The sequence below is a fragment of the Canis aureus genome, chromosome 1 (genome assembly GCF_053574225.1).
Source record: "Canis aureus isolate CA01 chromosome 1, VMU_Caureus_v.1.0, whole genome shotgun sequence".
Taxonomy (NCBI): Eukaryota; Metazoa; Chordata; class Mammalia; order Carnivora; family Canidae; genus Canis; species Canis aureus.
In genome coordinates, this window is record NC_135611.1 from 49,005,999 (window position 1) to 49,022,467 (window position 16,469).

The 16,469-nt window shown below is 49.4% G+C and overlaps 1 protein-coding gene and 1 pseudogene across 1 annotated transcript in view; both read left to right on the forward strand.

The window, feature by feature from the left end:
* Positions 1–803: 803 nt before the first annotated feature.
* LOC144314520 (actin, cytoplasmic 2 pseudogene) lies at positions 804–3,879 on the forward strand (annotated as a pseudogene).
* Positions 3,880–9,568: 5,689 nt separating this feature from the next.
* Positions 9,569–16,469, forward strand: part of FNDC1 (fibronectin type III domain containing 1) — a 101,171-nt gene continuing 94,270 nt past the window's right edge. The window contains exon 1 of the mRNA XM_077898825.1: positions 9,569–9,677. Within this exon, the coding sequence (XP_077754951.1) occupies positions 9,569–9,677 (109 nt within the window). The remainder of the gene's footprint in view (positions 9,678–16,469) is intronic.

The following is a 16,469-nucleotide window of genomic DNA, read 5'->3' on the forward strand; positions in this document are numbered from 1 at the left end:
GATTAAATTATGTGAGTGCATGGACTCCTCCCTGGTAGCAGAGGCTAATATTGTTTATACCAAATCAGCTACATGATCTGATTGGAGAAATTATGGTGTATGCAAACCCCAAAGCCCTCAACACCCACCTGCTGAATGAATTAAAGAAACAACAAACAGGATGTGTGTCATCAATAAAGAAAACTGAATTGGTCACACAATTAATTGTTACCCATTCCTTCATCACCTTGGAAATAATAAATGAGTATCCTCTTGCAATTAATAAACTCATGGCACTGATTGTCCAAGATGGGAAATCTAGATTTTTTTTTTGAGAGAGACATAAGGTAGAGAAGGGCAGAGAGAAAGGAGAGAGAAAATCTTTTTTTTTTTTTTAAAGATTTTATTTATTCATGAGAAACACACACAGAGAGCCAGAGACAGAAGCAGACTCCCCCCCCACCCCCCAAGGAGCCTGATGCAAGACTTGATCCCCATCCTGGGATCAGGACCCGAGCCCAGGGCAGACGCTCAACCCGCGGAGCCATCCAGGCGTCCCAGGAGACAGAAAATCTTAAGCAGGTTCTACACGCAGTGCAGAGCCGGATGCAGGGCTCGGTCTCATGCCCACAACCCTGAGATCATGACGTGAGCTGAGATCAAGAGTCGGATGCTCCTCACTCGCTGCTTGCTCTCCTTGACCATGACCCCACCTCTGCCCATCGCCGTGAAGAGGAGATCGCCGCTCTCGACAGTGGCTCTGCATGTGCAGGGCGGGCTTCGCCGGGGATGGCGCCCCCGAGCTGTGTTCCCATCCATCATCGGGCGACCCCAGCCCTAGGGCATGATGGTGAGCATGGGCCAGAAGGACTCTTACGTGGGTGATGAGGCCCTGACCAAGCAGGGCATCCTGACCCTCAGGTACCCCATCGAGCATGACATCGTCATCAACTGGGATGACGTGGAAAAGACCTGGCACCACACCTTCTACAATGAGCTGCACGTGGCCTCTGAGGAGCACCCCGTGCTGCTGACCGAAGCCCCCCCGAACCCCAAGGCCAACCATGAGAAGATGACTCAGATCATGTTCGAGACGTTCAACACCTCAGCCATGTACGTGGCCATCTAGGCTGTGCTCTCCCTGTACGCCTCTGGCCGCACCACTGGTATCGTCATGGACTCTGGGGATGGCATCACCCACACTGCCCATCGACGAGGGGTACGCCTCGCCCCACGCCGTCCTGCGTCTGGACCTGGCTGGCCGCGGCCTGGCCCACCACCTCATGACAATCCTCACCGAGCGTGGCTACAGCTTCACCACCGCTGCCGAGCAGGAGATCGTGCGTGACATTAAGGAGAAGCTCTGCTGCGTTGCCCTGGACTTCGAGCAGGAGGTGGCCACGGCTGCGTCCTCGTCCTCCCTGGAGAAGAGCTAGGAGCTGCCCGAGGGGCAGGTGATCACCGTCCAGTGGTTCTGCTGCCCAGAGGTGCTCTTCCAGCTTCCTTCCCGGGTGTGGAGTCCTGCGGCATCCACGAGACCACCTTCAACTCCATCGTGAAGTGTGACGTGGCAATCTGGGAGGACCTTTATGCCAACACGGTGCTGTCTGGTGGAACCACCATGTACCCCGGCATTGCCGATGGGATGCAGAAGGGGATCACAGCCCTGGCCCCCAGCACGATGAAGATCAAGATTATTGCTCCTCCCAAATGCAAGTACTCCGCGTGGATCGGAGGCTCCAGGCTGGCCTCGCTGTCCACCTTCCAGCAGGTGTGGCTCAGAAGCAGGAGTATGATGAGTCGGGCCCCTCCATCGTCCACTGCAAATGCTTCTAAATGGACTGGGCGCAGATGTGTAGCATTTGCTGCGTGAGTGAATTCCGAAGTATAAGTTTGCCCTGGCAAGTGTATACACCTCATGCTAGCCTCGTGAAACTGGAAGAAGCCTTTGAAAAGAAATTTGTCCTTGAAGCTTGTATCTGATATCAGCACTGGATTGTAGAACTTATTGCTGATCTTGACCTTGTATCCAACTTAACTGTTCCCTTGGTATATGTTTAATACCCTGTACATATCTTTGATTTAAACCCTTTAGCCTTAGCACATGCGGCTCGGTCACTTCATGGCTGAGGTTGAGAATGTGTTTATGGGAGAGAAATCTACTGATTTGGAGAATGTGCAAGACCATCGGGTTCTTGATCTGTGCAGGGTATTCACGTGTAAGAGCCCCCTATTCCAGGATTTCTCTAGAGCCTGGCAAGAGTCTGAGCCAGTTGTCATTTCTGTCTTGCCGGTCTAACAGGGTTGGGAAGGTCTGAGCCTTAGGACCCACTTTCCTGTCCTATCTGATGTTTTCCTGCCAGAACACCGTGGGTGGTTAATTGCCTTGAGTTGGAAAAAGGTTTGCATTTACTACTGTAAATTTATCCATCCTTTTAATTTATGTAAGGTTTTTGTACACAATTCTCAATTCTTTTAGAGATGACAACAAATTTTGGTTTTCTACTGTCATGTGAGAACATTAGGTCCCAGCAACGCGTCATTGTGTGAGGAAAATAAAGTGCTGCAGGGAAAAAAAAAAAAAAGAGTCGATGCTTAACTGACTGAGCCACCCAGGCACCCCAGGAAACCTAGTTTTTCTAAGTTGTGCTTGCAGGAGTGTCTCTCAGACAGTGAGGACATCTGTCTGCTGATACAATGACTCTCTAGTTAGGCATGGAAGGTGTCCAGTACAGTCAGGATTTGAGCAGGAGTGGAGTGGCAGGGACAGAGGTCCAAGCTTCCACTTCCTTCCTGCAGATGCCCATTCTACCAACCTGGTGCTACTGAATTCAGGACGTCCCCCAGCTAATGTGCACTCAACTGGTGTTTACTGTGCCCTGTGTGAGTCAGGTCACATGCCAGTGCTGGGCTACAGGGGAGCGAAACCAGGCATGGCCTCTGGCCTACTGGGGCTTCCAGTCAAGCACTATGGATAAACACCCAGAGAAGTGCAAACATGCAGCTGTGAGAAGGGCTCATAAAGGAAAGTCATATGGTGCTTCGAGTGGGTAGGCAGGAGGCACTTTGCCAGCCTGCAGGGGTCTGGGGGACCTTGATAGGACCTGAAGGATAAGAAGGAAGGCAGAAAGGAGTGGGGGAAAAGGATCAGCTGGTGCAAAAGCCCTGTGGTGGGCAGCATCACAGTGACTTGGTAACTCGGGGACCAAGGGAGGGTTGGTGGCCTGGGGGCATGGTTATTGCAGCAGGAGCCCCCGGGGATGGGGGGGGGTTCTTCCACTGAGAGAAGAGATGGAGAGCCGGAAAGGCCCTGAAAGCAAAGAAGATGGAGACTTTGTATAGGAGAAGCAGAGAAGCCAGGACAATCCTGAGTGTCGGGGGCCAAGGAAAGGATGCTTCTAGAAGGAGGAAGAGGTTGTGGGGCTGCTGCTGCTTGAAGCCAGAGCAGAGGATGGAGGTTCCTTCCTGGGATGGATATAACCCATGAAATAGCTCAACTGCACCTTTTCTTTTCAAGAACATCGTATACATAATTACTGAGTATAGCTCATGAATTATATTAGAGAAGCATGCTGATTTGAATGGTACAAAATCATGGAAAGTTTCTTTTTGGGTGCCACTTCTGTGCAGATCCTCAAGGATGTAGGAAGAAATGGGCTTCCTTTGCTTCTCAAATGTGGCTGAAAGAGTTGGTGATAAAGCTGATGCAAATGGCTAATATTCCATTGTATACATAGACCACAGCTTTATCCATTCATCTTTCGATGGACACCGAGGCTCCTTCCACAGTTTGGCTATTGTGGACATTCCTGCTATAAACATCGGGGTGCAGGTGTCCCGGCGTTTCATTGCATCTGTATCTTTGGGGTAAGTCCCCAGCAGTGCAATTGCTGGGTCGTAGGGCAGGTCTATTTTTAACTCTTTGAGGAACCTCCACACAGTTTCCAGAGTGGCTGCACCAGTTCACATTCCCACCAACAGTGTAAGAGGGTTCCCTTTTCTCCGCATCCTCTCCAACATTTGTGGTTTCCTGCCTTGTTAATTTTCCCCATTCTCACTGGTGTGAGGTGGGATCTCATTGTGGTTTTGATTTGTATTTCCCTGATGGCAAGTGATGCGGAGCATTTTCTCATGTGCGTGTTGGCCATGTCTATGTCTTCCTCTGTGAGATTTCTGTTCATGTCTTTTGCCCATTTCATGATTGGATTGTTTGTTTCTTTGCTGTTGAGTTTCATAAGTTCTTTATAGATCTTGGATACTAGCCCTTTATCTGATAGGTCATTTGCAAATGTCTTCTCCCATTCTGTAGGTTGTCTTTGAGTTTTGTTGACTGTATCCTTTGCTGTGCAAAAGCTTCTTATCTTGATGAAGTCCCAATAATTCATGTTTGCTTTTGTTTCTCTTGCCTTCATGGATGTATCTTGCGAGAAGTTGCTGTGGCCAAGATCAAAAAGGGTGTTGCCTGTGTTGTCCTCTAGGATTTTGATGGAATGTTGTCTCACATTTAGATCTTTCATCCATTTTGAGTTTATCTTTGTGTATGGTATAAGAGAAGGGTCTAGTTTCATTCTTCTGCATGTGGATGTCCATTTTTCCCAGCACCATTTATTGAAGAGACTTTTTTCCAGTGGATAGTCTTTCCTGCTTTGTCGAATATTAGTTGATCATAAAGTTAAGGGTCCACTTCTGGATTCTCTATTCTGTTCCATCGGAAAAGGACAAACATTATATGGTCTCATTAATTTGGGGTATATAAAAATTAGTGAAAGGGAATAAAGGGAAAGGAGAGAAAATGAGTGAAAATATCAGCGAGGGTGACAAAACATGAGAGACACCTAACTCTGGGAAATGAACAAAGGGTAGTGGAAGGGGAGGTGGGCGGGGGGTTGGGGTGACTGGGTGATGGGCACTGAGGGGGGCACTTGGCAGGATGAGCACTGGGTGTTATGCTCTATGTTGGCAAATTGAACTCCAATAAAAAAAATAATAAGCTCCAAAAAAAATAAATAAAAATAAAAACACAAAATAATAAAAAATAAAATAAAAAAAAATAAAGCTGATGCAAAAAAAATGGTGCCTTTTCTAAAGTGTAAATAAAAGAGGCTCGGTCTGAAATGCCCCCCTTGATGTTTATTGCTGGTAACTCACAGAAGTGTTCTTTGGACTGGCCTAAAACGCAGAGAGCGCTGAGTTTGCAAAGGGAGTATCACGATTTGCCCTTTGGCTCTGCCGCTTACTAACAGTATATACATGGGCTGGGGGGATAGCCTCAGTTTATACCTCTGTAAAATGGGCATAATAGTGTGTCTTCTTCCTTCATCGTTTGTGAAGGTGAACGAGATCATGCCTTGTGAGTTGAAAAGCACCACATGCTTATAGTTAAGAGTATCTGAAGCCATCTCAGTCACTTACACTTCAGCTAGAAGGAGGTACAAGAACGTCCTTGAAGACAGGTTTGGTGGTGCAGGTGTGGGGGGAGTTGGCACAGTGCCCATGGGTACTGTGTGCCGGGGTCAGCAGTATGACAGAGGGTGCCACCCAGGAGGAAAGAGGGTGGGGGTCTGTTCTTCATCACCTTCTCCAGGCCTGTCACGCAGGGTAGTGTAATACTACAAGCTAGAGGTGTGTGTTCCTGGGGACAGAAGGGTCTTGCTGGGCATCTGGATCATCCTGGGCCTTTCTGTGCCTCACCCAGGGGTAGCCCGCTGGGCTGCTGATGGCAAAACCCCTGTCAGCTGTCAGCTGGTCCGTGACATTTCAGAGGTGACCTCAGGTCTGTGCCCCTGAATATAGGCCGGGTATGCAGTAGGAGCTCAGTAAAGGCTTACTGCAGAAATAGTTTTGAGCACGAGTACCTACCTACACACATGGGATCTGAGGCATGTGTGGCTGGTGTGACATGCTCTGTGCATGGCAGCTCTGCGGCCTGTGCCTCTGTAGTACCCACGGAACTGCAGCCCTGTTCTGCTCTTGACAGGAGGCCGGGCCAGGCCAGGAGTGTTTTGCTGGCCTAGTGCCTGAGCCAGCTTCTCAAACTGCCACCTGTGACTTGAAGACTGGTGCTTGAAGCTCAAGATTTTGAGCTTCTGTTGTACTCTGGCTTACTAAAGCCTTCTCCCCAAACTAGACTTATTAGTTCTGCTGGATTAGAGTGAGTGTATCCTGAGTGATGTCTGCCTACAGAAGACACAAGGAAGGTTAAAGACCTGCTTGGGAAAAGAAAGAGAATAAAGTCAGAGAAGAGATAGGCGGCATTTAGAACGATGCCTGTAGCCTTACGGCCTAAATAGCACGATGCTCCGGATTGTAATTTTTGTGTGTGTGTTTCGATCTCACTTTGACTGTAAGCTCTTTGAGGCCAGGGGCGGCCTGAGCCTCAGTCACCTTTCATCCCTAGATTCTAACACACTGCTTGATGCAAAAACAGCTGTTCAACGAAGGTCATATAAAAGAATAGATTAATGGATGATTTCTCTTGATCTAGCCCGAGTCCTCTGCCCATTGACAAGTGGTAGGTGATCAACTGGAATATCTAGCTGCTTCCATTTACAGTATCTTTGTCTAATGGCCGGGACCCTAGACAGAAACTTACGGTGAGGTCTGTGGGCTTTCCTATTCCAGCAATCAAAACATTCTCAGAATCTTCACAATTCATAGGCTAGGTCATGTATCGGACATCTTAATCCTTTTTGTTCTACTAATTCTTAGTATATTTGCACAAAAGAGAACTTGCTTTGGCACCGCTTCGCAGTGGAAACTAATCAGAACTTCTGCCCAGAGGAAGCATGTTTCAGGCAATGATGGATTTATGGACATGTAACCACCCCTCTCTCTTGCATCTTCCAAACCTTAAGAAGGTGAATGTGACATCATTGTGCAATTGTTTGCTAACAAGAATTACTCACCATTTGGATGATAAAGAGGTTGTCTCTGATAAATCTGTACTGGACCTGGGGCGTGTAAAACATACTTTTACTTGTACTGTCTGCTTCGATCCTGATGCTTTTGCTGAAAATCTCATGGGAGACATCTGGAGGTGCCATGGTGTCGTGGAAAAGATGTGCATCTAGAGTCAGATGGAGGGTGGGACTGTCGCCCTTACCTGTCACTAGCATGGGTTGGACAAGCCACACAAACTAAGCTCTCAGAGGCTTGATTTTCTCTTTGTCAGAGCAGAGTACTGCCTCTAAGATTGTTGTGGGAATCAGAACAAAATAGATACTCCTCCAGAAAAGTTTGGTAGAGCATTATTTTATTTTATTGCTGGTTAGAAGCAATCTCCATCTTCCCTCCTCATGTCAAACTGAAGTCTAGTCGCCTACCCACCCCCCTTTTTTTTCTTTGTCCCTTCTCCTCTGTTTATGGCATCCATTCTCCAGCTGTGTTGTGCCTGGATCAGCAAAAAACCCAGTCATTGCAAGGGCTGTGGGTACTCCCTCCCTTTCATTCTGTACCATGGAGAGTCTTTTAAAAGCTATGTGCCTGGGGCACATGGGTGGCTCAGGTGTTGAGCATCTGCCTTTGGCTGAGGTCGTGATCCCGGAGTCCTGGGATTGAGTCTCACATTAGGCACCCCGCAGGGAGCCTGCTTCTTCCTCTGTCTATGTCTCTTACTCTCTCTGTGTCTCTCATGAATAAATAAATAAAATATTTTTAAAAAAGAAGCTGTGTGCCCATCACCATTGTGGAATGGGGATTGTATCATGTCCTACTCCTGTCACACCATATAGGTATATTCAAGTGTGCTGCTTAAAAAAGGAAATTAAAGAGCCATATGAGTCAAACTGAAGCTGGAACCAGATTTGATGTCAAATGGTGGTATGAGACACGCACTTTCAGAACTATACTGGGGTGTAGACTGGATGGGGATTGGAACTTGGTTTCCCCTTACCCACATGAGAAGAGCATTGTAATCTACCCGCCAGCCACATTGGAATGCCATGACAATGTGTATGGAGAGTGTTGAACTCTTTGAATGTATGGTTATTTTTAAAATAACTAGGACCAGACATAGTGATGTGGAAATGGACAGATTCATACAGCTAGAAATAAGCCAGAGAAATAACTAGGAGGCTGGCTGGGAAAGGGTCACAACCAAATAGCTGATGGTCTGTTTGGCCTGAGAGTGATATCCATTCTGTTTTGTTTTGATAAACAACATAGAAGCAACAACCAGGAGTTTAAGAAATTGTGTGGAGAAAGTAGGAAAGTCTATCAGGACAATAGAAAAATAGAGAAGAAGAATACTTCAGAGAGCTTGTATTTTTGAGGTGGTCACACTGAGGATAGAGATTTATGACTTTGGGTCAGATTTTTTTTTTAGGTCTTTTTTCCCCCCATTTTTTGTATTTGTGTTTTTTTTTTCTTTTTCTTTTTTCCTTTTTCTTTTCTTTTCTTTCTTTCTTTTTTCTTTTTTTTTTAGATTTTTTAAACCTCAAGTATGAAGTTTCCTTTTAGGACTTTAAAGTGAAACGCACTCTCAAATTTGCAATCAAATCAGCATCTGGGCTTATAAATGTCAGGGAGTTCATTTAACATCTCAGCCCCTGGCCGAGTGGAGAGGCGGGGGCATGCACGTGCATTTCACGAGGAAGGATGTACTTGCCGGTCAGGACTCAGTGGTTATATGGGATGGAAATCCCACTCCGACTGAGCACAAGGGAATTAATCTGGTCAAGTTTTGGGGTGTCCCGATGGAGACCTGAGCCAGGGGTAGGCGCTGAGCCTGAGCGGATCAGGTTTGCGCTGGCGCCCAGCGTGGGCCCCGCGGCGCAGGTGTCCTGGCGGCCTCTGGGGGCGCTCCCGGCCCGCCTGGAGGGCGGCGAGGCTTCCGAGGGCAGGGGCGGACCCGCAGGTGAGCGGCGTTAGCACCGCGGATACTGGAGGAAGCAAGGCCAGTCCAGTCCCGGGCTGGAGGCTTCCCGTTCTTCAACACGATTCCTCTGAGACGAGCTGCTGCGCTCCCTCCGCAGCCAGGGCCCGCGGAGTCCACGGCCCGCAGCGCCCCTTCCCGGGCGCGGGGGTGGGAGGCCGGGGCGAGCCGCGGGAGAGGCCGCAGCGCGCAGAGGGACGGACCCGGCTCCGGTCCCCAGCGTTGGGACCAGGGGTATCTATTGAAGGGACCCCCGGGCACTCGGGCTCCGCAGCGATCCGACGCGAGGAGCCAATTCCCGGAGGCAGCAAGTGAGACAGGTTAGACGATGCGAGGAACTTCCCAAGCCGCTTCGCCCCCGCTCCGCGATCCCCGAAGGTTCGGATCCCCCAGGCGGGGTTCCGGAGAGCTCGGGCCCCCGGAGCCGGGACGCGCCCCCGGTGCCCCGCCCGCCGGGGCCCGCCGCCTCCCGGTGCCGCCGCCGGCAGGGGGCGCCCGCTCGCGGCTAAAAGGCGCGGCGGGCGGCCCGGGGTCTCAGTCCGCAGCGCGGCGTCCGGAGCGCGGGCGGAGAGCTCCGCGCGGGGGCCAGGGCGCCGCGGGCAGGGCGCAGAGCGCGCACCCGCACTCGGACGGCGGGGCCGACGGCGGCGCCTCGCGCTCCCCACGCCCGCCCCGCGCCCACCCGCCAGCCCGCCCGCCGCGCACCCCGGGCTCCCGATGGCGCCCGAGGCCGGGGCGGCTCCGCGCGCGCGGTGCCCGCTGCCCTGGGCGGCGCTGCTGCTCCTGGCGGCGCTGCTGCCCGTCGTGTCCCCGGCGGGGGCTCCAGGTACGCGCAGCCCCGGGCGCCGCTGCCCGGCTCTCCGCGCCTCCCCGCCGCTTCCCTGCGCGCCCTCCGTGCACCCTCACCCTGCCTGTCGCTCCGGGGACCGCCGTCCCGCGCTGTGCTGTGCGCGTCGTGTCGCCAACCTGTGCGTCCTCCTCCCTCGCGGGTCGGGGCGGGGGCGGCGGGCGGCGGGGGCGGGGGCGGGGGCCGCGGGTCTGGCGCACCGGGGCGGGCGCGGGGACAGCGCTGGTGCCCGCGAGCTCAGCGCCCTGGTTTCAACCTTGCCGTCCAACGCCCCGGAATCCGGAATCCGGACACTCGAGTCCAGCTTCCCGGAGAGATTCGGACAAAGGAACAAACATAAAAGAAAAGAAAAGAAAAGAAATAGAAAGAAATAGAGAGAAAGAAAAGAAAAGAAAAGAAAAGAAATAGAAAGAAATAGAGAGAAAGAAAAGAAAAGAAAAGAAAAGCCAAGCCGCCCTTGGGCGTTGCGGTGGAGGTGGGGGTGATGTATTCCTTTGCCGTCTGCATCCTTCTCCAGCTCACCTGCCCCGAGGCAGGGATGCCTGATGGAAAGTGGCAGTCGGGGGACCCGAAGGGAGGCGGGGAGGCAGGGAAGCAGGACTCTTCTAGAAGCCCTCGGGGATGGAAGGCTGCGAGCGGCCCCGGGGAGGGGGGGCGGGTACCCCGGCGCCCGAGCATCAGCGGCCAGTACCTCCCGGTGGCAACTTGGCGGCTCGGAGAGGACGTGGGTCTTGGGGGGTGGGGTGCGTTGTGGGAGAACCCACCTGGGGTTCTCTCCCTTTCCCGAGAGACTGACTGGAGGTGGGATGGACGCTTGCTTTCGGGGCTGAAATGTGAGCAGCGCTTTTCAGAAAATGCCAGCGTGCTGGTGTCCGATTTGGTGAACGTTTCCCGCAGAGAGTTAAGTTTGCGGTGGGGTTTTTCATCCCTAAGCCTTTGGTGGCGCGGCCCCCTTGCTCCCACCTCCTGTGCGGGCATTTTTTCACACTTGAAACGGTGTGGCTTTTATTTATGCCATCAGTTTGTAGGAATCCAAGAAGTCCACATTTTTGTTGATAGTATTCACTCCCAGCTGGGTTATAAAAATTCAGATGTGATTCCAAGGGAGGCTACTTGCTCTCTGATGCTATTTCGTGTCCTGATTGCCCTTGTATAGGAGGGAAATGAGGGCAAGTTGGAGGGAGGCCACGTTGTCTTGCAGTTCTTTTTGGTGGGTGCATCCTGCATTAACACTCGGGGCGGGTTTGTGCCCATGCTGGGGTGCCAAGGTGGTGCCACTGGTAGGTTTTGTGTTCCTCTGTTAGCAATCTCTAGGAAAGCATTCGCTGAATACTTGGGTGCAGCAGTTAACAAGAATAAAGCTTTTTAAAAGCCTTTCAACTTCCCCATCTACAATCCATGCCTTCCTCCTCCCCCCTCCCCCCGAAATTAAAATTTCTGAATGTTGAAAGAGTTTTTGTTTCAGAAAGTGGGCTGGAACTGGAAGTAATGCTAAACTGGCTTCAGGATGATTCCAGCTTCATTCCTGCTAGATTCCACTGCCACCTGCCCAATGGGTTACATCTGAGTGTGCCTGGAGTCAGGGTTCTTTGAGGTAGCTCCCGAAATGTTGCCATGTTCCCTGCTATTCCTTCTCTTGCCTTCTGCTCTGTAAATCCACTGAGCTGTGGAATGTGGGAGCTGGAATGCTTGCTGGCACTTCTCTCTACTGTGTTGACGTGGGATTTGCAGTAAAATGATGATCAGACTAGAAATGGACAAGCACATTTCGAAATGAATATCTACTGCCTTTAAATGAAATAATAGAAGGAAAGAAACAGAATCTGCAGATAGCTCCCCGGTGCTGTGAAAGAAATCATGGGGCACATAATTTATTTCATCTGTTCCCCTGGAAGGCGTCCTGCCTGTCCTGCCGTATATAGCTACAGTCACTGCTCCAGACTGTACTCTGGGTCTGACAGCAAGGCCATGGGCACAGCGCTCCTTCTCTGGCTGAATGAATGCATGGGCCCAGAAAATTGCTCAAGTCAAGCCCTCCCCTACCCTTCACCCCCAGACCTTTGGGGGCCAGAATCCCTATAATGAAAGCACCCAGAGCCACTTTAAATGGCAGGCCACCACAGCTCAGAGGGACTTGCCTTAAAACAGAGGAGATTTGCAGGGCATATTAAAGATCTAAGTAAACCCTTTACCTTGGTGGTCAATTAAAACAAAACAAAATAAGCAAGTGATGCCATCCCTACAAAAAACTACTAGGCGACCATTGAAATTATGGTGGCACTTGCCAGTCCGATAGGATACAGGTCTCTAAAAATGGAAGGACACGCACACTCACATACATTTCTAGCAGTTATCTTTGGGTGGTTATGGTGGCCTTAATTTTTTTCTTTGAAACTTAAATATCCTTTCAGGGAATTTGCAAGGCCAAAACTATTTTAAAAGTAATACTAAGATGCCATTTGCCTTTTTTTTTTTTTTTTTTTTTACAGTATTGATGTTTGCAGCAAGGGAGAAAAGTTTGGTGGGTGAAACTACTGGTGCTTAGGGTAAATTGAGGCATTGGCACCATAATGATCTAGTAGTCATTGAAGTGAAGAAAAGATATGCCAGTTTCAATTAAGAATGTCCTGATGCAACAGTAAAAGTTATTAATTGTACCAAATCTCTACCCTTGAATACACGTTGTTTTAATATTCTGTGTGAAGGAATAGGAAAGAGACATAAAATACATCTATGGGCTGCCCAAGTTCTGTGGCAATCCTAAAGAAAAATCCTGAGGGAAATCCTGATAATCCTGAGGAAAAGCTCTTGTGTGATAATTTCAGTTGTGAACCGAAGTAGCTTCTTTTCTCATGATGCTCCGTATTTATCAGAAAGAATGACCATAGACAAACTTGGGTATTTGGCAGACATCTTTTCAAAAATGAACAAGGGGCCTGCCACTTTTAGTAAAACAACTGATGGTATGTCTTGCCAGTGATACAATTTGAGCCTTCAGATGAAAATTAGAATTTTGCCAAATCATCTCCAACATCATTTGAAAGCTGCCCAGTGCTTAAAAACTTTTCTAACAAATATCGGTGGTGAGACAAATGAATGTGATGTTTTAAATATTGTCAAGTAAAAGTGTGTCAGCATTTAGATGACCTGCATAACCAAGTGAGCCAGTCAATTCCTTCCAAGTGACCAAGGCATAATGTTATCAAGTCTTGCCTGGCTAAAAGATCCAGCCAAAGTGCAAGATGACCCGGTGGGTTTTTCATGTAACAAGTGTGAAAAATTCTTTATGTGGTTGCAGATTCTACATCACAACTAACCTTTCAGAAGCTGCTACTTGATGAGTTTTGGTGTAGTAGCGAAGCTTTTCCAAAATTATTCCTAAGGCTGTCAAAACACTTTTCCAACTACAGACCTGTGTGAGGCTGCATTTTCTTCAGTTATTTCATTAAATCTCAGGCCGAATTCATAGATTTTCAGGATGATTTGAAGGTTATCTAGGTAATTTTGTGGGGACAGGTGATTTGGGGGCCCTACTCTTCCGCCATCTTGCCGGCCAACATCCTCTTCAGTTATTTCAATCACAGCAACATATAGCAATAGACTGAAGGCATAAGCGAGAGGAGATCCTGCTGTCTCCTATTGAAGAGATGTGCCAAACACTGCCACTTTTCAATTTCTTCTTGTTTTAGGAAATGCTGATTTTTCATGTCAATGTGAAGTGACTTACTGCTGCTATTTTAAAATGGCATAACATACACATAGGAACTTGTGCCTAGTTTACATTTCTGGTCAGTAGATAACAGCAGATAAAACCCACCTAAATGTAACCTCTGTGAGCTCCTCATTCATTTAAGAGTAGGAAGGAATCCAGAGAGCAGGAAGGTTGATAACCACTGGCATAGAGGGGAAGTAGGGCCACCCTCAGGATGCCTGGCTCTGAGTCTCAGGACTGTCATTCACAAGCTGTGGGGCCAGCCTTGGGCCAGCTGGTCAGTCTCCACTAGTCTGAGTGAATGGAAAGATTCCTTCCATCTCTAGAAGTCCTCAGGGGCTTTCCTGTGGCCCAGCCTGCACCCAGCTCTGTAGGGTTTCCCTCCTACTTCTGTCCTCTTTGAGAAGAGAGGGTGACTATACCCTTACCTTTTATCTTGTGCACTGGAGCCCACCCAGATGGGAGAACTGTTTAATTCACCAACTGAGCATATAATTTGTAACCGTGGAATCAGAGGCTGTAATAGAATTACAGAGTGACAATTCCTGTCCTTGGCAAGTTATCACCAGACGGTTCCAGAGCATTATCAGTACGTCTTACCAGGGCCATTCATATCTCTAGTTAAGTCATAGAGGCCCATTCCCTGGAAAACAGGCAGGGGAGGAGGCGAGGAGTGTGGTGTGGGGCATATTAGTTTCCTATTTACTGTTGTGACAGATTACCACAAAGTTAGTGGCTTAAGACAACACAGATGTATTATCATGTAGTTCTGAAGTCAGAAGTCTGAAATGGGTCTCACTGGGCTACTATGAAGGACTGTGATTCTTGCAGGGTCTTGGGGAGAATCTGATCCTTACCTTTACCAGCTTCTAGAGGTGCCCATATTCTTCTAGCAGCCCCTGCCAGCAGTCCTTCACTCTGCTCCTACCCACACATTGCCTTCTCTGACTCTGACCTTCCTGTCTCCCTCGTTCACTGACGAGGACCCTGTGATTATGTTGGACCCATTGGGATAACGCAGGATAATCTCCGCATCTCCAGATCCTTCACTCAATCACATCTGCAAACTCCATTTTGCCATGTGAGGTCACACATTCACAGGTCCGGGGGTTGGGGTGTGCACCTCATTGAGGGCTGTTATTCTATTACTCCGATGGGTGAGGGTGGTAGTGGGGGAGAGTCTAGAAGCAAACATTTCAGGAAGGACCCCAGCACCCTTTGCTGATTAAGGAGCAATGCTCTCTTCATTGTTCCCTAGGGGACTTGGGGGAATTTCTTAAATTATCATTAAATCTCTTATCAGGAGATCTTCTTTCAGTTTGAAAATAGAGAGGAGAGTATTTAAAGGTATAAAAATAAAAGAGAGGAGGGATCCTCCATCCTCCATCTGGGTGGCTCAGTGGTTTAGCGCCTGCCTTTGGCCCAGGGTGCGATCCTGGATTCCCGGGTTCGAGTCCCACGTCGGGCTCCCGGCATGGAGCGGGCTTCTCCCTCCTCCTATGTCTCTGCCTCTCTCTCTCTCTCTCTCTCTCTCTCTCTCTGTCTATCATAAATAAATAAATAAATAAAGCTTTAAAAAAAATAAAAGAGAGGAAAAAATACATATATTTACTTGTTAATCCAAAGAATATTTGTCTTAAAATACATCCAAAACTGAAACTTCAGGTGCCTTTGACGAGAGCTGGGTAGCTGGGGGCAGGGACAAGTATTGCTTATTTCTTGTGCCAGTTTTAGGGAGCACATATGGGGCATTTGGATGAGGGTACTGGTTAAACATAGAAGCCCACGTCTTTTCCTACCTTCTAGAATTTAGCCTTGTCTTGTTGCAAAGAATAGGAATTTAATCCTATCTTTGGGAATTGTGTTATCATTGATTATTCATTAAGGAAATTTCTCCAGTTGGGCCAGATGGTTAGAATTTAGGAATTTTGAATAGGTGTCTTCCTTCGTGCCACTGAGCTAAGTTAGGTGACCTCATGAGGAAGACATCCATCCCCCTTCCTTTGCCTCCGGGCCCCGCGGGCGGCCGCGCTTGCGCTCCGCGGCCCTTAGAGGGCGCTGCTGGCCTGCTGGCGACGGTTCCACCGCCCGCTGACCTCCTTGCAGGGCGCCGAGCAGCTGCGGCTTCCCGGGAGATAAGAAAATTAGGACAAATGTGCAGTTAGAAATCTGCTTTGGGTTCCCTTAGTGCCTGCCTCTTGTCAGCTTTGCTCCTCATTGAAGCTTCGGACAGTAAGTCGGGGACAGATCGTGCATTCAGGGTGGAACTGAGGCTTGTTAGTAATTTTCAGCTGATCCTTGGTGAGGAGGAGCTTGGAGCCTAAAGCTGAAGCGGGGGCGCTGGGGGACCCCCTGGCATCCTGCCGGTCCCCCAGAGCTGCAGCAGCTGGAAGACGGGGAAGGACAAGGGAACCTGTGCGTGGGGAAAATGATTAAATTCTAACAGCATCACAATCTCTATGGTCTAACCTACACAATTCTTTTTTCATTTTTCCATGGAGTTCTCCCGGCGTGCACTTTAATTTCTTTTTAATACTAACCGGCAGTTAAAAGTGCCACGGAGTTTACCATGTCTCTGTATGTCGTGTCATCTGATTTCCGTCGCCACCTGTGCAGTTGGTAGCATCCTCCCCTCACCAGGAGGGAAGCAGGTTCACAGGACTTGGCTGGTCTTCCCCAAGTCAACCGTGTAGGCCGCGGTATCTCAGGATTCGCCCCCCAGTCTTCTGAATCCGCATCCTCTGTGCTTCCTGCAGCCTCTCCCAGCTCCTGTGTGGGTGCTCGCTTCATTCCCCCGTTTTCTTCTTTGGGCTGGCGGTGGGAGCTGGCACCAACCTTTCTGATTTGCTCAGAAGGCCCTTCCAGGGTCTATGCTCCGGTAACACTGCCGTTGGCTGTTGAGAAATGATCCCGTCACGCATGGAAGCGTGTTGAACTCCAGTAGGGGCTTAACTTCAGATGAAGTTGCAGTGAACCCATTCCCTGTTACAAAATATATTTGGCAGTTGGGTATAAGCACGATCCTCACTGGAGGCAACGTCCGTTCCTTAGTGGCTCCT